The sequence below is a fragment of the Ochotona curzoniae genome, unplaced genomic scaffold (genome assembly GCF_017591425.1).
Source record: "Ochotona curzoniae isolate NIBS_2020 unplaced genomic scaffold, NIBS_Ocur_1.0 contig_2325, whole genome shotgun sequence".
NCBI lineage: Eukaryota > Metazoa > Chordata > Mammalia > Lagomorpha > Ochotonidae > Ochotona > Ochotona curzoniae.
In genome coordinates this window covers 16,991-44,283 of record NW_024465423.1, presented here as the reverse complement: position 1 = coordinate 44,283, position 27,293 = coordinate 16,991, and the positions used below count along the sequence as shown (strand labels likewise).

The 27,293-nt window shown below is 44.2% G+C and overlaps 1 protein-coding gene across 1 annotated transcript in view; it reads left to right on the top strand.

The window, feature by feature from the left end:
- LOC121152125 (probable histone-lysine N-methyltransferase PRDM7) overlaps window positions 1–23,758 on the top strand; it is a gene marked incomplete at its 3' end in the record, with an annotated part of 131,306 nt that extends 107,548 nt beyond the window's left edge. Inside the window, exons 3-6 of the mRNA XM_040974013.1 lie at window positions 21,345–21,388; window positions 21,598–21,876; window positions 22,237–22,300; window positions 23,598–23,758. Of these exons, the coding sequence (XP_040829947.1) occupies window positions 21,345–21,388; window positions 21,598–21,876; window positions 22,237–22,300; window positions 23,598–23,758 (548 nt within the window). The remainder of the gene's footprint in view (window positions 1–21,344; window positions 21,389–21,597; window positions 21,877–22,236; window positions 22,301–23,597) is intronic.
- Between the last annotated feature and the right edge of the window lie 3,535 nt (window positions 23,759–27,293).

Here is a 27,293-nt window from a genome sequence, read left to right as displayed (position 1 = left end):
CACATGTCTGGAAGAGTGTCTCTTGCGGTCAGATCTGTTGGTGGTTCTCAGAAGTTCCTGAATTTTGGCTGGATTTATATTTCCCGTGTTCTGGAAGTTCTGTATCATTTCATTGAACTCTTGTTTTAAGCCTATCTCTTTTTCCACTCATTCTGGAAGGCCGATTATACTAATATTTGATTTTTGAGATTGTCTTTCATTTCCTGTATGGACCTGTTGGCTTTGTTCAGGTTTGTCTCCAAGTGTTTGATGAGCTGCTAACTTTTATTCTCATTATCTTCCATTTCTGATATTCTGTTCACTGCTGTGTTCATTCTGTTAGATTCTCAATTTTGTTCTCAAGATCAAGGATTCCTTCTTTGAATTGGTTTGTTTCTGCAATGACATGGTTGTTGAATTTCTTGGACTCACTGTCTCTGATGAATTTCATCATTATTTTCTTAAATTCCTTATCTGATAATTTCTCTATGTCTTCATCTCACATCTCAGAAATTGAGATTAGATTTTGGTTATTTTGGGCTTAGGTAATGCTTGCTCTTTCTTCTGTGTCATGACTTTCTCTGATACTTTTCATTGTGTTTTTTATTGTCATTTTGGGATTTTAGCCTCTAACTTGCTTGTCCATGGCCACTGCCCTCAGTGCTGTAGCCTGGAGGTGGTGTGACCCAGCTACTGCTGAAAGGTATGTTGTTACAAGCATATAACTTCTTGCTATATTGGGGCAGCAGGTGATGGTGGGGTGACTGTTATGTTGTTTCATAAGCCTCTGAGATTATATCTCTGCAACCTGGTTCCATTGCAGATAGTTGTTTAGGTGTTTTCTTATATATACCAACAGGGATAGAGTGTGGATGAGAGACTTTGTAGATTTGAGCTTCTTGTCTTTGCTCTGGGTGGATATAGAGCTTGAGGTTCCACATCCTACTACACTCCCACAAATGTGCTCTGCTGCTGGGAAACACGCTGCTGTGGCTCACTTGCCTGCGTCTCCACACAGGTCAGCACACTCTGTTGAACTGGGTCAGAAAGCTCTGTGGCCGAGGCCCTAATGTGAGGCTACTCTTCCTGTTACACTTTCTCAAAGGCACTGCCCCACTATGAGACATATTGTCATCTTTCTGCTACCCAAGCCTCTGTCCTGATCAGTTGACACTGTTGAGTGGTGCCCCACCTGTGAGAAATAAGCTGAGCACAGCAAGGGGTCCCGTCTGAGCTTCCAGCTGCCTGAAGCTCAGAATCCACAGCCCCAAGCTGAGTTAGGAAAGCTCTGTGTGCCCTGACCTCCTGAGGCTCCCTGTTACACTCTCTCAAAGGCACTGACTCAATGTCCTGTCCCTCCAAGCCAGCTAGCCTGTGCATCTGTCCTCATTGACTGTGTGGAGCAGTGCCGCCCTGCCTGTGGATTTGGAGCTGAACACAGCAGGGCTGTCCGCTGGAGCTTCCATCTGCCTGCTCCTTGGATTCTGTAACCCCTAGCTGGGTTAGGAAAGCTCAGCAGCCTGGGCCTTGGCCTAGTGAGGCTCCGCTCTTTGTTGTACTCTCTCAGTTGTAAGGTACTCATCTATGTACGTGCTTAGCCTACACCTCTACCTGGGTTGGCAGACTCTGTGGTGTGGTGCCCCACCTCTCATGCCTCACCTACTCTGGTTAAGCACAGCAGGAAATTCCGTGGCTAATCCACAGTTTGGAGCTGAGATTCTGAGACCCAGCCCAAGAGTGAGTCTGCAGCCCCTCTGCACTTTCTCATTAGTGTTGACCTATTGGAAGGTATGCTGCTGGGACCCCCTTCCCTGCTTGTCCTCAACTTCTGCAGATGTTGATTTCCCCTATGTTCAAACCTGTAGCCACATCTAGGGTTTCCAGGACTCCAGTGATTTGTGGCTCCAGCTCGTGTGGGGACTTGTTTTTGTAGCTGCCTTTGTCTTCCCTGGATCGGCTGAGACTGCGTGGGCCTTCTCCCTGCCAGGGACCCCATCTCACCAAGTTTTGCACGATGTGCTGCCTTTCCTTTTGTTCTTTTTTTGCCTGTCCCTCCAAGCTCTGTTGATCTTCGTAATTCAGTGAAGACCAGTGACCATCCCACTCCTCTCCCTGCAATTTTGCATCTTCTGCTTTGTTCCTCTGCTGGATGTGTCCCACTCTCTCCATGCTCCAGCTTTTACCAGCTTTTAGAGTTCAGACATCTTCTTCCCTCTACCATCATACAATTTAGTGTCAGGTAGGTGGTGGGTGGTGATAGCCCTGTGACACATTGAAGAGTCCTTGAGCCACGATGGAGACCACATTCATCTAGGTAGAATAGGGACCCAGACGAATGCTTTGGCACCGTGTTGGGGCTTTCTCTTGTATGAAGAAGGCAGTCTGCTCAGTGAGGTATAACTATGGGGGGCAGATACATTACAGAAGCTGTGTGCCTCTCGGATTCATGGAGTAACAAGCACTTGCCAAACATGTAGTGGGGTTACGTGTGTAGATGTGGCTTTGTAGCCATTTGATTCTCATAGGATTGTAAGCCAGCTGTCACTGGTGGTGCAGATCTCCAGATAACAGGAATCTTAAAGGCATTGGGATTAGACATGTTGGACCAACAGACAGGTGACAGCACAGCAAATTTGATGTACCGTGATCTCAGCCCTCACTCTTGCTTCTCTTGGCAACACCCATGCTATTGTCCAGGAACAGGGAGCATCTCGATTGGCTTCCTCTGTGACCTCACAGGGCTCTGTGACCATACTAGCTATCCACTCAACAGCTGCCTGGTAAAAACCAGCACAGAATGCTATCACCTCAGCATTCTAGAAAAGCCATGGTGACAGAAAAGCCCCTTATGGCCATGTGCAGAAACCTGGGAGGAGGCTCAAGCTCTGCTTTCTGTGGTCTTCCCTTCAACGCTCCTCTCCACATAGCCCTACTCCTCCCACAGACACACATCCCCATAAACCTTACCAGAGAGGATGCCCAGCCTCCGTGGAAGCCAGTTGTCTGTGAGTGTATGGGGTTTGGATGTTTATCAAGTGGGAGTATGCTAATATGCAGAAAACGGAATGAAGAACAGGGATTTTGCAACACTGTTATTAGGAAAACCTTTCTTCTGGGTTGTTATTTCATTGTCATTCTGTTTAGAGTCACATTGCCAGAGGATGTCCATAGCCCTGTGCCAAAACGGAGAGTCTTTGAGCTACTATGGAGACCATATTTATCTAGGTAGAACACAGACTTATGAGAATGGTTTGACAGCGCATTGGAGCTGTGCCTCGTATGAAGTGACCGGCCTTCTCAGCAAGGTCCAACCATGGGGGACAGATCCATTCCAAAGCTGTTGTGCATCTCAGATTAATGGGGTTGAAAGCAGCTGCCAAAATGGGCATGAAAGAAGGCATTTTAGGGTGCGTGTGTATGGGGCAGGCAGTTTTAGCAGTTTGACGCCCATAGGATTGTAAGCCACCTGCCACAGGTGGTGTGGAGCTGCAGATGACATGAAGCTCACAGGCATGGGGGTAGATGAGTAGGACCAACAGGCAGGTGACAACACAGCAACTTTGGTGCATAATGACCTCATCCCTCATGCTTGCTTCACTTGCCTATGCCAGTGTGGCTGTCCCAGTACAGGGAACTTCACAATTGGATGTCCTCTGTGACCTCACAGAGCTCTGTGGCTGTACCAGCAATCCAATTAGCAGCTGCCTGCTCATAACCAGTCCAGAATGCTATGGCCTCAGCATTCTGGAAAAGCCATGGCTACAGACAGGTACCTTTGGTCCTGGTGCAGAAACTGGACAGGTAGCTCAAGCTCTGTTTTTTTTTTTTTTTTTTTTTTTTTGGTCCTGCACCAATGCCTCTCTGATCACATCATCATCCACAAACAGATAAATCCCCACAGGCTCTACCATGGACAAAGTCCAGCCTCAGTGAAGCCAGCTGTCCGTGATTGTTGGGGGCTTGGATGCCTACATAGTGGGAGTGTGCCAATAGCTGAAAATGGAGTGAAGCCCAGGGCTTTACCAACAGTGTTATTATGAAAGCATTTCTCCTGGGTTTTTTTTTTTTTTTTTTTTTTTTTTTTTTTTTATTCAGTTTCAAACTTGAGCCTTAGATTTTAAACTTTCAGCAGTCTCCTGGTTGCTGGTGGGTCTCAATAGGGTTGTCTCATTCCTGAATCAAATCACTGATGACAGCCACCATATGCATGTGGTGAGCTGTTCCTGGGCAGCCTGTGCTCCCTCCATTTTTTGCTATATTCCACATGCTGGCTTCCTGGCTGGGGAGCTCTAGGATGTAGGCTCTTTGAATCTCTGCTTAGTTACATTCAGATTGAACACACTATACTTCTAGGACATGAAGCAATCATAAAGCTCTCCTATGACAGTAACTCTTCCTTTGAAAATCTTGTAATCACTGAACAATGCTGACTGCCAAATACCGGTCCTTGCAAAAGGTATGTCTCAAGACTCTTCCAGCAGAATCCTATCCTATTACGTTACATGATGTTGGATCTGGAGAAGAGTCACATTAAGCAGGGTCATTACATTAACTAGAGCTAAAACCATAACCAGGGGCAGATTCTGTGAGGGATGCGTGCCAAACCCTGTGGATATTCTATCTCCACTGGTTAGCTCAAGAGATTGGGGTGTTGATGGACTAAGTTAGGTGTGACCAAGGAGCCTGCCATCAATCACAGGTAAAGGAACCCACAACAGTCTGGACTGCTCAAGGCAGCAACACCAAAATGTGTATCCTGAGTAGGGTGTGGGGCGGGCTGGGCTACAACATTCACCAGCTCATACAATGACAAATGGAAGGCTAGACTTCACTGGAACCTGGCCTATACGAAATGGCATGTATGAGAACTGGGTCTGGGAGTGGATTAAGTGAAGGAACTTGGGAAACTCCTTTGGTGAATCATAGCACCCACTGGTGAACATGTGGTCCAGACCTGGGGGTCAGACAAGCTGGGCAAAGTAGCTCCAACAGCTACGTAATGTGTCAATTGGCAATGGAACAGGGTAGACCCGGCAGGACTGAGCAAACCTTAGCCCACCAGTGAAACTAAGACCAGGAAGAAGCACAGGTCATGCTGAGCTAGGCTCTTGTACCTACTGGTATGCATTAGCCAGGAACGCTAAGCCACAGTGTCTAAGGCAGAGGTTGGGACAGGTGAGGGGCTGAACCAAGCTAAATCAGAGCAACCACTGGCATGTGTGTGATTTATGTCTGGGAATAGGCCTAGTTTGGGAGCTAAGGGGAAAACCTGCTGGGTTGAGGTTCCCACCATGGGGCGTGTGACCTGGAATGTGGGCTGCGTTCTGAACAGGAAATGGTTGTAGTCTCCCTTGGCACAAATTTGGACTGGGATTGAATGCACTGAACCAGGCCGGACCCCCAAAATCTCTGCTGTTGTGGAGGACCAGGGTAGATGTGGGATGGACCAAAGTCTTAACCCCTACTGAACCTGTGTAAGCCATATGTGGGTATGGACAAGCCATGGCTAGGCTGAAACTTCCAACAGCAAAGACCATTTTGGGTTGAAGGCCTGTCAGGAAAAGCCACTGTTCCTGCTAAGACAAGAGGTGAACTGAGTAGGGCTGGCTCATGCACCCACTGGTAAGCGAGAAACCTGGCACTGGGAGAAGTTCTGATGGAGAAGCCTGGGCAATTCCTCTGGCAAGACACAGATCCTGCAGTTAGTGCAAGAAACAGGTCAAGGAATTTTACCCATTGGCATACATCTGGCATGGATCTGGGGATGACCAGGCTGAATCTGTTCACATCATCCACTGGCAAATTTGAACACCAGAATAGTGTGTGTTAAGCCGGATTCGGTCGCAAAAAAACTAGTGCACAATACGGAATGCCAATGTGAGGTTGCCTATGACAGAAGTGACCGCAGCACCCAACCAGCACACATGAGAACCTGGAAAAGAGGAGGCACAGCCAGCAAAGGGTAAAAGGGTGGTTCCTTTACTGAACAGCTACTCCCACTGAAAACAGCATGAACTGGGATGGGGGCAGGCCAGACTAAGCAGGGCTATAACACCTGTTCACCTCATGTGGACTAGATCAGGGAAAAACCATGCTGGACTGATTATTCCTATTGGTGCAAACTAAATTAGAGTGGGTGAATGTTTTTTGGGCTTAACCACAGCATCAGCTGGCAGAAGCTGGCACTGGGGGCTAGTTCTGTCAAGGAAAACCACAGAATTACCTGGAGAGTGCATAAGCTGGAATTGGGAGAGGCCACGGAGGGAAATAGTGGGCCCCTCCCTCTTGGCTTACCACTTCTATGGGAGGGTACGAAAACAAGGATTGGGCTGGGATGAAATGGGGTGCAGGACAGACTGGACTGGTCTGCTACACATACTGGCAAACCAGGGTAGGGGGCGGGCCTGGCGGGGGTTATTGCAGGTGGCTCCAACTTTGCTGCAGCCCCCAATTGGTTATGCAAGGGTCAAGAATGTGCTGGGTAGAACTAGGCTGGACAGCAACACCCATTGGTTCCAGTATAAGTTGAGGCTGAAAACAGAATCAACCAAGCAATCGCAACTACCAGCTGATTGGGGTGATGGAATGAGCCTGGTCCTGTACCTGCTAACACATACAAGAATCTGCTGTGAGAACACCACAGACAAAGTTTCTTTGGGGATTTCCCCAATTGAAATGCCCAACTCTGAACCCTAACCAAGAAAAGAGAGAAGACAGAATAGGTCAATCAATCATCTCAGCTATTTGTTGGCAGTGAAATACAGGACAAACGGAGACTCTACGGACTATGTAAATCAACGGATTCTTCAAAGACCTCCTAGTGCTTAGAGTGTCAAGATTGGCAGCAATTTAGAACTGGTAAACTATCAAAACCACTTCAGCAAGGACCTTGGCGCATACCCTACATCCAGGACCTAGTAAGGGTGGGAAATAGGTTGGGCCTTCTCCTTTAACACCATTCATTTAAACATGAAGTAAACAATATGGAAACAATAGTCTTACCCAATTTCCTTTAGCCGTTGAATCTTTTCACCCCAATTAACTATGTAAAGATTATCAAAAATATAATTAAAAAAAATAAAATCCCACTGCAACAACAACAAAAAAAAATGTTGGAAGAACGAATTATCAGTAACGGAACTGGAAAGGCCATGGAGAAAACCCACCTGTGTAATGACCCGTCAGAATGGTGTCATCGGGGTACATCTGTCCACTTCATCGTGTTTGTCGGGATCTAAACGGTCTCCACATGCGTCCCAGGGACTTTTCACATTGGTTTATAAAAAAATAAATAAATAAATAAAAAGGCATTTCTATGAGCATGGACAGTGAGGACAAGAGGCTAAAGTCCTCTCATTGAACGTGCCGGGATCCCATAAGGGTGCCAATTCTAATCATGGCAGCTCCAGGCTTATGGCCTGGAAAAGCAGTCAAGGACAGCCCAAAGCTATGAGACCCTGCACCAATGTTGGATACCGGGAAAAACATCCTGGATCCTGACTTCAGATTGGTATAGCATCAGGCTTTGCATTCAACTGGGTAGTAAATAATCAGAGAGAAGATCATCCTCCCTATCTCTCCTCCACTCTGAATATCAAAATTTCAAACAATTGAATAATTAAAAAAAAAAAAAACCTATGGGTGTCTATTGGCGGTTCTCCCGTCATGCGGAAGAAATCACCTGACACTTGAGAGAGTCTCCAAGGCGCTTTATTTCGATCTTCTGTTGTGAACGTTATGACTGTTGTGACCAGTTAGGACCGTTGTGACCATTAAGACCATTATCACCGTTACATTCCAGCCCATTCCCCACCAGGCCCTGCTTAACTGTCAAACCTGACCAAACACCTTAAAGATACGAAAGGCACACCAATCAGGGTGAAGGGCCAATCTCAGGGCAGTATATGGTCAGTGCCCCCAAGCTCCCCCTTCTTGTTTTATTAAGCAAGGGACCGTGCCTGTCTTAGGTGTTCCGAGTTTGGGCTCCCCTTACCTGTCATGGGTTAACAACATGGCTAGAAATGTGGAACCTGTCTTAGATTGGTGATGCCGTATCAGAAACTTACCCATCTCTGGCTACCGGGCCAGCATGCCTATCCAGAGTTCTGGGGATTCTCTGTTGTGAAGGGCAAGCACAGCTTGCACTAGCATCCACTCTTGTTGATGCTGATGCTGTGCTAAAAGATGAAGCATCCACAGACCCCAAAGAATGAAAATTAATAAGATAAGGCCCAGGGCTAGTATACCAGCCCCTTGGTGTGCAAAGGAAAGATCCTTTAGTGTCCAATTTGTCCATTGCTCTACCATAGCAATCACTACTTTGCTACTATTTATGGCTATAATTTGGGATCTTAGCTCCAACGTCAAATTATCAAATTATATGGACCAGCTTCCATGAGGGGATAGCATAGCAGATAACTCTTTCGACAAATTCAATGCTCAGAGACCACTGGTAACAATAGAGGGAGTGACACACATTCCAGGTAGACTAAACACACAGGAGGTCTTCATATGATGGAAATAAATTGTGGAATGTGTACCAGCACTGCAGTGACAGAGCCATTCCAACACTGGTTAAGGGCTCACTTAACTACAGAGCAATTCAAAAGGGTAACATTAGCACTCATGGAAACAATAAACATAAATGGAGCTTGTACACATACATAAATAGCATTTTAGATAACATCACGACTACAATTAACTTTAACATCTTCTTCCCATATTCTAGAACTATTCCTACAATAATTACAATTTCTTATCACTAACTTATCAATAAATGCAAAAGCTCATATATCTGAACATCCACCCATACTAGTGTAAAGTACCCAGACATTGCAAGACTTAGCAAAAACAGATTGAACAAGGTTACCATATGTATAGTTATACCTCACAAAGGCAGATTTGGAACAGGTGAGAAATAAATTGGTCACAGCAAGATTAGGTGCTACTCTTCTAGGAGTCACAGTACTTTGACAGCAGTCCATTCTGGGGGCCATTTCCAAGGCCCTAGACAGCAAGGCGATATTTGCTGCACACCTTTTATGGTGCAGTTTTACCTGGAGATTCTGGCTGTCTCCTCTCTGATCTGAATGAACATCAGGCTGGTTGGCATCCACGATGACCATTCTTTCGTCTTGCTCTGGCCTTCTTATCATTTGCATCAAACGTTCTGGCACCCACACCGGCCCGTCAGAATCCTGCATAAAAACACAAACTGCTCCTCACATCCATCATAAGACAGGATGTGGGCCCATCCATCGTTGTGTTAAAACATCCTTCCACATCATCCAATCTTTGCAGGGGCCTGTGCCAACAGCGTGGCATTCAGCATCAGAATGGCCATCCAAATCCAAAATCAAAAAATTAAAAATATAAGTAACTGAAGCCAATTGATGTTTAGGACTATTGGGATATAAGCTGGCTCCTACTCCCCCTTTTTGTTTCATTAATAATGCTTTGAGAGTTGCATGGGCACATTCTTCCACAGCCTGGCCAGAGGGATTATATGGGATGCCAGTGGAGTATTTAATCGCAATTCATAACAAAGCTTATCAAATGCTTTGGCTGTATAGGCAAGTCCATTATCAGTCTTATAATACTGTGGGACTCCCCAGGCTGCAAAAGCCTGAAGGCAATGAGATATAACATCTTGAACCTTTTCCCCTGTATGAGCTGAGGCATAAAGGACCCCAGAGCAGGTATCAATAGAGATAGGAACAAAAGAAAGGCGACCAAAACTGGGAACATGGGTAACATCCATCTGCCATATATGATTAGGCATAAGACCACGGGTTTAATCCCAAAGCAAGGCTGGGATAAAAAGTAGACACAATTTTGGCATCATCTAATAATACAAAAATATGGTTGGATCCAATTAATATGCTCCAATACCTGAGGGAAATCATTAAGGGTCTTTAAACCTTCCATTCTAATTTTTTTTTCATCTCCATAAGACTTTCTCACCTTCCTGTATAAGTCTTCTGAATTTATCAGTGCCATCTGTCAGGCAAGACTTAGTCAATGTCCAGAACCTGACCGTTCCTGGAGGGAGGGGCTCCTGCCGTTCTGCCTTAGATAAGTCTCTGCCTAAGTGCTCCCATTGTGGCAGGAACAAAAGACCCTCATCCAGAAATCATGGGGCAATCCTCTGAACAGTTTGCAAAAACAACAGCACTGTCAGCAGTTTCTGCAATAAAGGCTGCATATGCACTGAAGAAGTTAAATTGTCCATATTTCTAACACCTCTGATCATGGCTAACCTGCAAACTTGACTGATTGTCAAATCACGAAATTGACCAATCCTTAACCGTGAACTTGAGCCATGGTTAACCGCAAAGGTGAGTGGGTGGTAAACACAACTGTAAATGGGTGGTAAACATGATCATGTGTGAACCTGGATGAATCTGAATGATAGCTAGACCTGAGCTTTAATGGTCGCTATCCCATGAACTTGACTTGTCGCTCCCCAGGGAACTTGTCTTATTACTAGACCTGAGCTTTAATGGTCACTACCCTGACTACTTGGCACGTGTCCTCTCTGCTATCAGCGGCTTCCTGAGCAAAAAGCTCAGTTGTAAACTAATTCCCGCTATAAGCAGCTCCCTGAACGGTCTATTCAGGTTACCTTCCTGGCGTTCACCAGCTGACTTCTATCCGATTCACAACACCAGTTATCTTCTATCCCAGTCACAGCAACAATTATCGAGGTTCCTCTCGTCCCACGGAAGAAATCACTTGAGAGAGAGTCTCCAAGGCGCTTTATTCTGATCTTCCGTTGAAATCATTATGACCATTAATTCCATTATGCTAATGCCCCTCCCCTACCAAGCCCCCCATTTTTCTGTGAAACCTGTCCAATCAGCTTAAAGAGATCCAAAGCACACCAATCAGGGCAAAGGGCCAATCATAGGGCAGAAAATGGTCAGTGCCCCCAACAAGACTGATCACCAAGCAACTCACACAGGTGTAGCTCACGATTGTTCCTGGATCCATAAGTGCAAAGCATCAATGATCAATGTGTCCTGAAATCCACAGTAATTCTCAGCTGCATTCTTCATCAACACATGAGCACAGTTGCGCATTGTTGCAAGGTACAGCACTGTCCCTAATGTAGATAGAGGAAAGGGTTATCCCAGGCCAGTCAGCAATCTTGAAACAACACCAGACACTGATGGGGTTGACAGGGTTTGACATTGGGTGAAACCGACACAAGAGCCCTGCATTAACCTAGCACAGGCATCCAGAGCCACCACAAGATCAACACCAGGCAAAAGGCACATGGCCCTGACCAACCACAATCCCACAGTACATCACCACAAGCATGGTCAGTGCCCATTCCCCAAACACAACTCACAGGCTGCCTTCTTCCCCCAGGTGAGCCAATGAAACACAGAGTAGGGGTAGGAAGAAAAGAATGTCACAGCCAAGGGTTGTGAGGGAAAAGTGGAGTGAAGTCTGCAAGAGTAGCCATTCTCAGTGACCTCCCCATCCCTGTGGCACAACAATGGAATATTCCCTGACATGACACCACCAAGAAGGCACCATGTGGAGTAGGAGCCAAACCCACACAAACAAGATGCCAAGGAACGGGTAGGCAACCATCACCACTACAATGTCCCTGGCAAGATCTCCAAAACCCAACACCATGAGGGAAAACTCCTTCCTCTCCCCAGGCACAGTTCAGCAACCCACCAACACACATACCATGTGTGTGCACACAAACACTTCTCATTAATGATCCTTCTGCACATTCACCTGCAGAAACCTTGTTACTTTTATTTCTTTGCATGTGGTAGCCATTTCTCAGGCTCCATCTCCAGAATTAACCCTAATTCCCCATCATCCATGGTCACTATGTTACACACAGAGACTTCCATGAAAAGTTGATAGGACAGACATTCAAATAGTTCACCACTGCCAGCATAGATGGTGTGCAATCAGCCCAAGGTTGCCAAAAGTCACCAAGCCACTAGGGCCACCCCATGACCAAAGCTTAGAAGACCCTAATCAGGTTTGGTTTTGATCTGATAAATGCATGAACCCCACCCCAACCCCAAGGGGTCAGCTCCTATTAGCTTTTATTGGCTCTAGAATTACAATTATCCACATAGGAGGAGCAAGCAAAAAAAGGAACCATAACTGATTTAATGAGCCATTCGCAGTTTCACTGTATCAGCCATGCATACATAGATATGCATGGCTTAATCTTTGAGACAAGCATATGCTACTGGCAGAATCAACCAGGTTGGAACACAGTGAGCCATGAGAGTGTCACAGAGGCAAGCTCTTTGCATCATTTGATATTTATTTTTTTTCCTTTACATTACCTCTCTACACTTTATTTCCCCTGTAGAATGCTATTCTATCCCATATCCTCATCATTCTAACAAACGCATACATCCAAAACACTTCCAATTTCTTTTGCATGTTTTAGGCTTAGATGCCCTGCCAAAGGATATAAGCGCAGTGTGGTAGCCTAGCACCTAAAGGCCCTACCTTGCAAGTGACAGGATCCCGTTTGGGCACCAGTTCATGTCTGTTTGATCCCACTTGGAAGTTCCCTGCTTGTGGCCAGGGAAAGCAGTCAAGGATGACGAAAAGCTTTGGAAGAGGCTCTAGGTTCCTGGCTAAGGATCAGCTCAGCTCTGGCCATTGTGACCACTTGGAGAGTAAATTAATGGATGGAATATTTTTTTCTCTGTCTCTCCTTCTCTCGGTATATCTGACTTTCTACTAAAAAATAAAATATTTTTTAGATGAAGAACAGTACCTTAGTGGGAAATGTGTCCTACCAATTTTGGCAGCATTGCAATGGTGGGAAAAGACTTCATTGTCACCTATGGACAAGCCAACTTCCAGGTGAAAGGTGAACTTTCAAACCCAATCAGCCTGCTCTCAGGCAAGCAGAGATGACAGAGGAAGGATATGTAGAGAGGAGAGGCATAGGATAAAGACTGGAGTGGCAGCAAGAACATTCAGCCTCACTCACCAATCTTTGGGAGGACAGAGGGGAAAAACCCCTAACACACCATGATCACCACCTAAGTGCCAACTTAAAACCAGCAGAAGGGAGGGCACAACAGGCTGTTTCATACCATGACCACTTCCCACCCCCATGGGCTTATACAATGAGGCACAAAGGGTTGAGGCAGGCCAAAACCCAGGGCAACCACTCCCAACCCTGTTGATGTGGAACAGTGGGAGCCAGGCAGAGGGGATGTAGCAGAGGTGCAGCAACACTGAGGGCGCAAATGCCAGATCATGCCAAAGTTTCAAGAAGTCACTCTCTATCTGGAGAGGCCAATAAAAGGCAAACACCATGGAGGAAATGGCACAAAGGGGCCAAGGCCAGAACCGGGGCCTACAAAGTTCCCCACACATAAAGAATACAAAATGATGCCAAACCACTCATACAGCTTCACAACAGAAACAAGCCCAAGGAGCCAGACAACTCCAGCCTCAAGAAAATCATCACAGGCAGCAACAGGTCTGAGAAGATTACCAGGAAGAAGGGAAATGGACACTAAACTCCACAGTGTCACCACTCACCAACTTCACACACACCCACACACATCATTTTAAGAATCTAACCCATGGCACCACCACCACCCACCACCTGATAGGGCAAGGTAGTGTGACATGTGGAAGGGGACCAAGTGCCCCCACAACAGCCACAGCAGAACCCACAGTGCAAAGCTCAGTGCGGTCACAAGACCCAGGAACGTGGAGCAGAGTGAGAAAGAGAAGTAATGGAGGCACAGCATCAGGCGCATCCTGGCAAGGAAGAAAGACATGAGAAAGGGTGGCACTGGGATCTAAGGACTAGCAAACCCGAGCACAAAGAGGCACAGGAAAAGAATGTCTGGTTGGCATGGACAGTTAAACTGGATGGCGGCCAGGTGGCACACCACCACTCACCACACAGAATCTCACTGCCAGCACCAATCTCTAAACCTGACAAGCTCTCAGCAGCACATCCAGAGACAAAAGACCACAACAGCCACAAGAGGGATACATGTAAGAGAGGCACCAGAAGTGCAATGGGGAGCCACAAGGGAACACCTTTGGCCAATAAAAGCCAGGCCCGCCCAGAAAAGAGACACGATAGCACCACCATACACTAGTTACACCTGAAGCACAAGAGCTCACTACCAGTGACTCCAGACATTTTCCCACATGGACCTGAGTGTGCCTTTGCCAGGTCCCCCAAAATCAGACTGCCAGCACCTGCACACCAAGCATCTGCAACTACTGTCTTCCAGTGTCCATCCACCAACATCCAAGTCTCCAGTCTCACAGACCATAACCCCACAAGAACACTCCCAAGGTCAGGACAGCTCATGGGAGACACAACTGTCACAAACTGGCCATGACAGGACAGTGAGGGGAAAGAGCAGTCCAAGGCAGGAGGCAGACAGAGACTCCACACCAGGCCAGTCACAGGGCTGCATGGGTCAAGTCACACACACCCCAAAACCCCAGGAGGCACACAGAAGGCAGTCACAGGCACATGCAATCAACCACAGGACACACACCTCATCTAGCCCAGTGAGACCATCCCCCAACACAGACAGTTGTAGCACAGGCCAACGCAAGGCAGAGCCAAGAAAGGCAGCATCCAGCCCTCAGTGGTAGGGGGCTGGCAGAGCCACCATGTAACCTCCATTCCCCTCCCCACAGTATGGGGTAGAGGGAACAAGCAGCCAACACCACTGTAATGCAGTTCCCAGGTGATCGGCATCATCAGCAGGCAGCTACCAACATAAACCAGGAGGAGGGAAGAACAGCAACAGGCAGGGGTTACGATACCCCATAATGTGGACACATCACTCTCAGGTCGCTAGAGAAGCTTTTTCTCACTGAAGGGAGGTCACACCCACCAACCCCATGTGCAAATCTATCACCAGGCTGAGAGGGCCATTGAGGAAACACCACCAAACCCAGGACAAGCCCAAAGATGGACAGAGTGGTCTGTAGCACTAGTAAAGTGGCCATCCTGCCCCCAGACACACAAAGACATAAAACAGGCAAACCACAGGCAGAGGCAGCAGCCTCCCCCTTCAAGAGGTGAGGTGCTGCCCTGTACCTCCCCTTGACCACCTCAACCCCCAAAAGAAGACACCCATGGAGTCCAGAGTGGGCTGCAGTCCACAACATGACAAGCCAACATGGCAAAGAATAAAGTGGGTCTGCCACACAACCCCCATGGGGGTCCCCAGTACCCAATCACTGCAACACAGATCTGCCAATGTGATTTTAATAGAGAAAATAGATTTCACAACTCATAGGTGCAATCATAATACTACAATTAATGCCTTAGAACTTGAAAATGAGATCAATACCACTGCCAGGAGGAATCCAAGTGAGAGGTATAGCCTCACTTTCATAGAAAGTAACACATGCACAGTCTCCAGAATTCAAGGAAACAGGGTCCACTAATTCCAAGGTTCAAAGGGAAAGTCCCTACCTCAGACACCTGCCTCCAATAAAACAATTAACACATTGCCTCTAGCCTTTCAGAAAGCAGTATACATTGAGAGGTGCTGAATACAAAAAATATGCATTAGTTCAGATGCTGAGATTTCAGAAAATAGCACGCATGTACACACTGACCACCATCACACGCATAGACACTGCCCACCAAAAACCAACCTACATGTGCTTCAGCTCAATTGAACAAAATGCACAATATGAATTTCGACTTTTCAGGACACAACTGCTTCTACCTGGAGTTCAACTATTGAAAGCAAGTCTTCATTTGGTTCCAGAATGTTCCAGCAGGAATGCGGCATCCTGAAGTTGAAGCTTGACTTGAGCTTGACTCTTGCAGGTCTTATCATTAACTGAATAGGACACAATAGTGTTGTGCATAGTGCAAAGACTTGAGTGCTTATAAGCTCAGCTCCACCCAGACCAACAGCACCCAAGGCTGAGGTGACCATGACTGATAGTCATGGCTCCTTCCTCCGCCCTGCACCATCAGTTCCTAGATAGACTGCTTTCATCACAGCATCATCAGATAGCCAGTACCACAAGGAACACTGCATGGTGGCATTTTCTGTAATACCAGGAGTGTCCCAGGAGGGGCAGCAATTTCTGAAAGCACTTGGGGAGAGCAGGAATAATAGACCAGAGCCCAGCTTTTGCCTTGTACTGAGAAACCTTCAACTTTGGCCTATGCCACAGGCCCCTTCACACTGAGCACCTAACAAATTCCATTAGGCTAATGCAAAAACCTTATAGAGAGGAAGTCAGTTTTCCTTGGAATGAAAATGCTAGTTAATACACCTGTTTCCCATGGCAGAATACCTGAGTTCTAGAACCAACCCTCTCTCTGACTCTACAGTATTTTAATATACAACTTAGGGTTGCTTGTTGATGAGACAAGTGATTCAGGTCTTACAACCCTCCTGGGAGAACTGGATAAAGCTTTCTGATCTGAGAATAGATTGCTTGCTATCAAGGTCACTTAAAGAGTGAACTTCCACATCTCCTTCTGCCATCCGTGTTGTCTGCCTCAACCGATGTGTAGATCTCTATATGTATTTCTTTGTCTTTTAAATAAAGAGTGAGGACTTCAGTCACCAGGCTACTGCACCAGACTCTAACTGCTAAGCCATCACACCAGAACCCTCCTCTGACATTTTTCAGATATTTACTAGCATTTCTATGTATGCACACTCAATTCTAATGTCAGCATACAATTAGATATTAATGTCAAATATTCAAACAGTTGCAGTTGTATCTTAAAAAGTATAGACAGTTATATAAGTAAAACTTACAAGGCACATTTTTCAACAATATGAAGCCTTTAAGTATTTTATCCCAGTTTTTTCTTTCCATTGCATGATAGCCATACTTCTGTAGGACAAAATGTTCTACAAGCTATTCCTTAAAAATCTGCTAATTTTCTTGATTTACATTTTGAAACAATCATATAAGGCTCCAAATGGAAACATTCTCTAAATAAAAGCATACCAAATTTAAATGCAATTGCTTTAAGCAATTTTTAAGCATTTCTTTCAATTTGTGGAAACACATTTTAACACAACCTGCCTTAAAACTGGGAAAGAGAAGTTTTTCAAATAACCTTATTCTAGCTGATTTGGGAATCCTCCCTCCTCAAAAGAAGGCAGATAAGAATCACAATGGGAACCTGAAGGAATCCAGCGTTCTAAATTCCTTACAAAGGGCAGACTCCTAGCATGTTCCTGCCTTTTCCATGGCTGGTAGGCCTGCAGCTTCTCCTTAGCTTCTGTTTATTTGAAGTCAAGAGAGGCGAAAAACTTCAATTTGGCTGTTGTCTTAAGAGAGTAACTATGAATTTATTAGTTATCAATAAGATGAAAATTAGTGTAAAGGTGATGTTAAAATACTGTTGTTCTTCAATATGAATCAGATTTCAATTCCATTTTCTTAAAGGCAAAATTCAGAAATTATACATGTGACAACAAATTACACTATACATTTCAAAAGAATTAGTTGTTTTCCTGTAAGGCAAAATCTCACATACTCTTTGTAAATAAGAACACAAATAATTTACAATCAGGGCCAATTTCATGATTAGGAAACATTTTGACCAATGAACATAAAAGCTTATTTACTTTAATAGCTTATAGGATGCAAAAATTTTAACATAATTTTATAATATTGTGAGATTATAATCCAAATTATTTTAAATGACAATTATATTATCCAAATTCTGTCTCAATCTTTGAGAGTTCTAGGGATCCTACAACTTTCAAAGTCTTGACACCTGGTTTCAAACTCTGAAGAATTTAGAAGTGTAAATTAGTTAAAGAAAAAGTACATTTGACATTTAACTGAACATGTTAACGGATACTGTATTTTAGACCTGATCAGTGCCAGGACAACACTGTAAATTGAAGACTAAGCAGCAAGGAAACAGTATATGAACTTTTCCTCAGAGGAGAAGGTGAGTCTGGTCTGGCCAAGTCGTGTTACATAGGTTAGACCTCATTAAAATTTTTTATCAGGAGACAGAAAAAAAGGTTAATCATGATCTATCCCATCTCGTCTGTCAGTCAGGCATACACGCACCCAATTCTCAACAAGAACAATAACTTAACAATCCATGACAAATATATAACTGGAGAAAGAGTATTAAAACAAAGTCTAGTTTTTCTCCAGACTAAAGTAGAACACCAACAATAACGAATAAATAAACATATGCACAATCCCAACACATCAGAACAGAGAGACATTTAACTCTCAAACATTTTGCACCTTCCAAATTCTTCTTTGACATATTTTAACCTGGAAATGTTTTATAAAGCAAGTCATAGGTTCATCTCATGCTTTGAGTTAAATTAACAGTGGATTGGGACCAGTCTATATCACATCGCATATATATATATGCGATATATATATATATATATATATATATAACTCTTAAATCAAGTTGCAGAATATGTTTCCTTTTCTTTTTTTCTTTTTTTTTTCGACTTCTTATGGATGTTAAATCGCTTATTTCTTAGTCTGCCACTCTCAGCTTGGGGTGAGGGCTATGAGGTAAAGTTAGAGAAATTTAGATACCTAGGGTGACAGTGTTGTTAAGTCAAGAAAAACTGGAAAAGCAGGTTAGAATAAAGGTTAAAATGGTTAAAATGGAGAGGACATCTCTGTGTACTATCCCATGAGGAGAGCAAATGGAGACCTTCAGAGAGAGGAGGACGGGTCTGTTCTTGCAGCAAAGTTTGGGCCTGGATCATGAGGGATGATAGGATTATTATTCAATCTTATATATGCCTGCGCTAATTCTGGGAGCAAATGTACAACATAAAGGCTATCAGAGAATAGATTAAAAAAAATCTTTCACTTTTGAGAGAAGTTTTGCTAAAATTGCAGCAAATAGTTCCTAACACTCTGTTGATCCTTGACATGGGTAGGTCAAAATAGGTCTTATAGACATGATCAGATAGAAAAACCTCTGCTGTAGCCCCTTCTCTTCCTCCATCTTCATGATTTGATGGTACAAGGCAGGATTCTCCCATTCCAAGAGATTGAAGAAGGTGACTCACTTCTATGGCCCATAATGGCAGTCAATCGTGCCGAGATAATCTACAAGGGAGGCTTGCCAGCCTGTTACTGTTTCTTCAAACTCATTCATAATAACTCATTCAATCAGGGGCAACAGGCTTTGCTGTGTCAAAGTCTTAACACCTAAGGGCTAGCTCTTTCACCTCCTGAATTAGATCTGCCAGTTGATCAAGACAAATATAAACCCCGGGCGCCCCTCAAATGCATAAATGTACCCACTGGAAGGGACTATCCTCCCGGACAAGGGTAGCTACAAGCACGGGAGAATTTGAAAATGTCCACAGTTGTAACTCTTTCTTAGGGCAATAATGAACAAGTAGCCTTGCCTAGGGCCTTTTGAGTCTCCTGTAAGGCTTGTACATGAGGGAAACTCGTCTCCTAGCATTATGCCTTTTCAAATAATGGCAGTAATTGCCCTGTAGACATGGGTAGTCAAGGGCATAGCCAATGACCTCTCCAAGAAGCTTTTGAAATTCTACTGGTGAATATTGTTCCTTAACGCTTAGCTGGGATTTCAAGGGGGAGGCCTTTTCAAAACATAATCCTGTCCCTAAAATTGTAGAAAGAGGGGGGTTATTTGCACCTTCTCTGAGGAGACATTCATGTTAGCTCTGTCTAAAAGCTCTTTAACCTTTTCCCAGACTACTTGCAATTCCTGAGTTGTAGGGGCTCCCAAAATATTATTCAAACTGCCGGGATGCAGGGTTGTTGAGAAAGACCCTAAAGACTAGTCTCCGCCCAGCGTGAGTGAGGCTCATTTCTGCCACAGCTTTCTCAGGTCCCCTGCATTCCAGGGATATCACACTGCCACTGGGCATTTCCCTTCAGGGTTAACACCAATGGAAAATCCTGAACTGGCTGTTGGAGCCCCACCAGAAGGCTTGCACCTGGAGCTCTGTGCTCTGGACTCCCCTTGACCTTGGGGGTGGTTTTCTGCCCTCTAAACTTCCCAGAAGCTCTTGCTGGGGTGGCTGAGGTGGGCCAGGACCAGTGTTTTGGGCGACAGTTTTGCTCTTTTTCCATTCCCAAGTATCACGTACAAATAAATTAACCAATGTTACCCACAGTGCCAATGTGACCACTGTCCCTCAGGCCTTGACTGCCTAACCATCTGAGATTTAAAACCCTCAGGACTTTAGCATGTATTTTAGCACCCTAAGTGTGGGATCATCAATCCCCCACATTTATTGCCCATGGCTAAAGAAAGAGAGCAGGGAGGAGAGTGCTCAGAATATCCAGTCAGGCTGTTGGGCCCAGGCAATCCAATACAGAGTTCCAGGTGACACCGAACCTTTGCCTCAGCCAGAAATGGTTAGTCCTCAGACAGGATCACCCCAGAGCCAAGCATCCACAGCTGTCCCTAAAGCAGAAAATCAGAGATAATAGAGGAACTAGGATACCCAGTCGGATTGTCCGGCCCAGGGGATCCCCAGCAGAGTTTCAGGTAATGCCAAAGTGTTGCCTTGGCCAGAAACTGTCAGTTCTCAAACAGGTTCACCCTAGATTCAGGCATCCATGGCCATCTCTCACTGCAAAAGAAGAGAGAATAGGAAAGAAGCCAATTGGGCACCTAACACCTCCCTTCCCTTACAACCTCTCAGGGGATTTGACCGTAGCTATACCACGGTTGGGTGCTGCCCATGATTGTACAGAGCTGTGGGGTGCCTAGGGTCACTTCTACAGGATACACTCCTGTTTGAGAGGAGGAATACTGTACCTTAGGTAGCCTTCTTTTCTTTGAGACTCAGCTAAAGTTCCACCACTTCCCTGACAATGTGCTTCTCTGGTAAGACAATGCTCTGAAGCAATTTACAGCCATTCCTTGCTTCTCTTTCAAAGCCACACAGTGAGGGGGTGAGAAGATCCAGCCTTCATGATCAATGTTGGGTGCATGTTCTGCAGGGTCTCCCCCACATATTGCTTTACTACCTTGTTGCTGGAGGGGATTAGCCTGCTGCCCACCATCCAGTCACCTGGCCTGTGAAAGGCAAAGGAAAGGACAGGGCTACTGTCTAAGCAGTGCCGATTTATAGGGGAAATTCAATTCCCTATATAGGGTAAGGGATAACATTAGGCCTGGAATTTGGGGAAGTCCAGGAGGAGAGAAACTAGGAATCAATTACTAGGAGAATGTCTGTAGAAGCCACCTCCCATAATCAAATGGTGTGTGGGTGAGATGGCCATGGTTGATGAGCATTTCCTTGAAGCTACTTGACTCCTGTCCTGATTCATACCCAGGGTTCTCTCTTGGCCCACCATCTTGCCCACTAGACCCTGGAGTGTTAGTCGCATTCGTATTGACTTAGTGACATCTTTACCCCGAGCACCACAGAGGATGATGATTACCTGTGTAAGTAACCCTTTAGCACATCCACAAAGAGAAATCCTATAGCCTGAAATCAAATTCCACTTGTAATTTCGTCTTCTATCATTCTGTCGTCTGGTAACTTTGGTTGCAAGATCGAGCCTGAGTGATGTGTGTAGTTGGCTGCTTCTGATGCTCTCTCTATCCAGTAGTGTTTGATATTGTTTCCTAATCCCTTCCACACTCATCTCCAGATTGTGAGAAGTGTCAGAGGTTCTTCCTGAAAAGCTGTGCTGCTCAGAGACCCCCAGTGTTTCTAAAGGACAACCCAGTGGATAAGGGACATCTTAGCCCGGCTTTCCTCAGTGTGCCCACTGGGCTTCAAATTGGTCCATCCAGCATTCCTGTGGCTGGGCTTGGAGTGTTTAATGAAGCATCTGATCTGCCACAGGGGTTACACTTTGGTCCTTTTGAGGGCCAGATCATAGAAGTGGAACAGGAATCCAATAGTGGGTACAGCTGGCAGGTAAGAAGTACCTTTGCAGTCTGGTGGCTTTCCACCTGCCTGCTGTGAGTTTGGCTCATGTGTCTGGTTCATGCCTTCTACTCATTATGGCATGAATGGAGCCAACATGATTACATCACAGAATCCTTACTGAAGATTAGCATTGATGAGATCACTGGGCTGTAAAAGCAAAGCAGTTCGATCTCAGTTGTGGGCTTCTACTGTAAGGAAACAAATCAGATTAGGTTTATACTAACACTGTGTTATGTCTCAAGATGTGGTTGGACTCATGGAATGTCATGGAACATGATGGTGGTTGAGTTAATAATTCTGCTGAACTATTCCCTTTCCAGAAACATATTAACTGATTTTTCTGAATCTGAAATAGCCAAGAGGAGAAAAAGCTATGAGTACATGGATGGAAAGGACACTTCTTTGGTCAACTGGATGAGGTAAGTGCCATGCTTTTTACATGTGGAGATGACATTTATCTCTAAGACAAGATCACTGTCCTTTCTCCTCTACTTTCCTCAATGACTTTTACATGATATGTCCTCTTTGATGTCTATTTGAATGAACTTTGAATACCATGACCGGTTTGTAAAAGCACATTCTCTATAAATACTGTTTTTTATCATAACATAAAATAATATGTTGAATAAAAGCACATGAAAATGGGCCTTGATGAATCTAGATCAACTGGGGCATTGACTCATTCTCTCTATAATTATCATTGGTTATGCCTTTCCTGCATCAAAAATATCATAATACATGGACATTGCATTAAATTGGTGTCCTGACCGCAAAGGTTTTTAGTCTTTTGAAAATTATACACTGTCCAAACAACTTGATACAGAAGGCCTTTAATTTATGAGACATAAACCATACCAGGCACAGTGGAAAAAAAGAAAGAGAGAAGAGAGCCAGGTTCTGGGACAAGCATTGTCATGCAGTGGGCTAATGTAAGGACTGGTGTACCTACATTACAATTACTGGTTACCCTACTGCCAAACCAGTTGCTTCCCCATGCACCCTGAGGACCTTCAGAGGATGTCCTCATGCTTTGTCTTTGGCGCCAACTTAGAAGACCTGGTTGAAGCTACTGCCTGACAGTGTGTCCTTTTTATCTCTCCACTCCATGCTTTTTCTTGGTATCTCTGTCTTCTGCCCCTTCTCTTCTTTGTGTCTATGCCACTCAAATAGAAAATAATCATAATAATCTTTACCAACTAAACAAAACAAAACAAAACTGGAGATGTGGATGAGAGAAGGAAGCTGCATCTGGATAATTGTTTCTGTGAGCAGTTCAGGGAGAGGCTAAAATAACTCCCAGGATTCGAGAGAAAGATCCAAGAGAAAGGACTTCAAAGAATTGTCTATGGAAAATCTGAGTTGTGCAGCATGTGTGGTAGGCTAGAGTTAGCCAGTGTACATTAACCATTATGTGGCATAAAACTGAATGAAATTTGGGGTTTAGGGAAACTCTGTGTGCTTCATGGCTGGTCAAGGAGAAAGGTCGACTAGGGTTTTGAGGATGACTAGTGAAGAAATGAAGTAGCAAAGCATGCTTGTCAGAACAAATACGGTATCTGCACATTGGATGTGGGACTTCATTGATCTCACAGAGAGATACATGTTTGCAAGAGAGCTTTTACAGAATTGGGCTACAAGCAAGATAGAGGATATCAGAGAACAGATGAGATTCAAGTGTAACAGTGCATGGGAACTCAGCATTTATCTCTGCCCCAGGTATGTGAACTATGCCCAGAATGATGAGGAGCAGAATTTGGTGGCCTTCCAATACCACAGACAGATATTATACCGCACCTGCCAAGTCATCAAACCAGGCTGTGAACTTCTAATATGGCATGGGGATGAGTATGGCCAGAAGCTGGGTATCAAAGGAAGCAGTGGAAAGAAAAAGAAGGGAAGAAAAAGGAAGAACTCACAACAGTGAGAGGTAAGTAGCAATGTTGCTTTTAAAATAAGTAAAGGAGTCACCTGGGGAATATTTGTCATTCAACTCTAAGGAGTCAAATGGAAAGTAACAGCTGGAAAACCCCAATTCAAATGTGATTTCAATTTAGAAAAAACAAAGATTTACTTCTCAAAGAAGGGAAGAGTTATAGTGAGACTCAAGCATAGGGAGAGAGAGAGAAAGAGAGAGAGAGAGGAGGAGAGAGAGAGACCAGGAGAGATTACCAGTTACTGTTTTAACCACAAAGGCTGCAGGAGGGCATAGCACGGCAGCCTAGTGGCTAAAGTCCTCACCTTGGACATGCTGAGACCAAATATGAGCATCACTTCATGTCCTGACTGATCCACTTGCCTTCCAGCTTCCTGCTTGTGGCCTGGAGAAGCAGTTGAGGACAACCTCAATCCTTGCAGTGCTATAGCCACAATGGGGACCAGGAAGAAGTTCCTGACGGTAAGTTTTAGATTGAAACATCTTGGCCTATTGTGGTCACTTGGGAGTGAATCAAAAGACAAACAGATTTCCTCTCTGTTTCTTATCCCGTTTGTATTTATGATTTCATATATGTAAAGATATTGTGCTTTGTTATGTTATATTATATCATATTATATTATATCATATATGTACTGTTTACACTATTTTTTTTTAATCTGAATCTGTGAAGTCTATCTCTGGCTAAAACCAGGAACTCATTTATTTCAGCAGTTTAACTGTTTTGTACTCATATCCTGGGTACATTAAAAGACCAGGGGATAAGTTAAGGGGAAGCCAGATCTCAATCTAGTCATTATATGCTTTAATATTATCATGGTAGTGACTTGAAACAGTGTGACCTAATACTGACACATTTTTTTATTTCTTTGACTCCTGGGAAACTTTGATCTACGTTTTTAGTTATTGTAGCTTATAAATACTTTGTGCACAAAAATATTCTAGAACATACATTTTACATTTTTTTTTTCATTTTTCTTTATATTTTTCACAACTTATATAGTTAATTAGGGTAAAAAGGTTCAACGGCTATTGGAACGTGCGTAAGACTATGATTTGCACATTGTTTCCTTCATGTATCTGAGGTAATGGGAAATATTATGGGAGAATCCTCACCCTGTTACCCCCTCCACCCCAGGTCCTTGATGTGAGGCACACTCTGAGATTCTCACTCAAGTGTTTTTTTTTTTTTTTATTGTTGCTTACACTGTATTATGTAGTACAGTTTTATAGGCGCTGGGGATTCCCCCCACCCCTCCCCATATCCCTCCCCCCATGGTGGATTCCTCCACCTTGCTGCATAACCATAGTTCAAGTTCAGTTGAGATTCATTGCTTGCAAACACATGCCTAGCATAAAGTTCAGCGTCTTATTGTCCAGATAAGTTCAGTGGCCTCCTGGGGAGACCTTCTATGGTCTGAAGATAGGTCTAACAGAGTAAAGATCCGGTCGGTTAAAAGCCCCAACAAGGCCTCAGTATCAATATACAACATTATGGAATTAATTGACATAGTATTGGGTAAACAATATGTTAAAAATAATGCAAGTTCCATTCTTCGAAACATCTGGGTTGAGACAGCATCAATGACACGTTCAAAAAATAACAAACAACCAAACAATAAATTACAGGTTAAATCAAGGCAAACATGTGGTATCTAATCTTTTGGGATTCGCTCATTTCCCTTAGCATTATAGTTTCCAGTTGTGCCCATTTAGCCACAAAGAACTGCATTTTGTTTTTTTTAATAGCTGAGTAGTATTCCATGGAGTAGATGAACCAAAGCTTTCTTATCCAATCTTCTATTGATGGGCATTTCGGTTGCTTCCATGTTTTTGCAATTACTGATTGTGCTGCAATGAACATAGGGATGCATGTTGGTTTGTCGTAAATCAGGTGTTTTGGATATATTCCTAGGAGTGCTATTGCTGGGTCATATGGCATGCAGATTCCGAGTTGTTTGAGTGTTCTCCAGACTGATTTCCATAAAGGCTGTACCAATTTGCAGCTCCACCAGCAGTGGAGTAGGGTTCCCTTTTCCCCGCATCCTCGCCAGCAAGCGTCGTTGGTGTTCTTGTTTATGTGGGCCAATCTTACTGGTGTTAGGTGGTACCTCATCGATGTTTTAATTTGGATTTCCCTTATTGCTAGGGAGCTGGAACATTTTTTCATATGTTTGTTTGCCATTTGGACTTGTTCCTTTGTGAAATGTTTGCCCATTTCCCTTGCCCATTTCTTGAGTGGCTTGTTTGTTTTGGTTTTTTGGTTGTTTTGAAGTTCTTTGTATATCCTGGAAATTAGCCCCCTATCGCCTATATCGTGTGCAAAGATCTTCTCCCACTCTGTGGGTTGCTTTTTTACTTTGTTGATTGTTTCCCTTGCTGTACAGAAGCTTCTTAGTTTGATGAGGTCCCATTTGTTTATTCTGTTCTCAACTGCTATTGCTTTTGGTGTCCTTCTTAGAAAGTCGGAACCTACTCCTAGGTCTTGCAGTGTATTTCCTACATTTTCTTGCAAGAGTTTGAAGGTTTCTGGATGTAGGTTTAGGTCTTTTATCCATGTAGATTGGATCTTAGTGTATGGTGATAGATTCTACAGGCTATCAGCCAGTTGTCCCAACAACATTTACTAAAGAGGCCTTCCCACTTGCTTGAGCTATCATTGGTCTTTTTGTCAAAGATTAATTGGCTGTATTTGTGTGGGTTCCCTTTTGGTGCTTCTATTCTATTCCATTGATCTTCCTTTCTGTCTTTGTGCCAGTACCAGGCTGTTTTGATAACCACTGCTCTATAGTATGTCCAGAGGTCCGGGATTGTGATTCCCCCTGCTAACCTCTTATTTTTCAGGATGGTTCTAGCTATTCGTGGTTTTTTGTGTTTCCAGATGAACTTTTGAATCATTGTATCCAGTTCCGTGAAGAATGTTTTGGGCAATTTGATTGGAATTGCGTTGAAAATGTATATTGCTTGTGGTAGTATAGACATTTTAATGATATTGATTTTGCCTATCCAGGAGCACGGGATGTTATTCCATCTTTTGAGGTCTTGTTCAATTTCCTTTTTAAATAGTTTGTAGTTTTCTTCGAATAGGTCTCCTACGCTTTTGGTTAGATTTATTCCCAAATACTTCATACTTCTCTCTGCTATTTTGAATGGTATCCTGTTGGTTAGATCTTCTTCCATCTTGGTGTTATTTGCATACACTATGGCTGTTGATTTTCGTTCGTTAATTTTGTACCCTGCCACTCTGCCAAACTCTCGTATAAGTTCTAGCAGTTTCTGTATTGAGTCTCCTGGTTTTTCTATGTATAGGATTATGTCATCTGCATATAGTGAAAGCTTGACTTCTTCGTTTCCTATACGTATGCCTTTGATTTCTTTTTCTTGTCTTATGGCCTCTGCAAGTACCTCTAGGACTATGTTGAATAGCAGTGGTGATAGCGGGCACCCTTGTCTTGTTCCAGATCTCAGTGGGAAGGGTT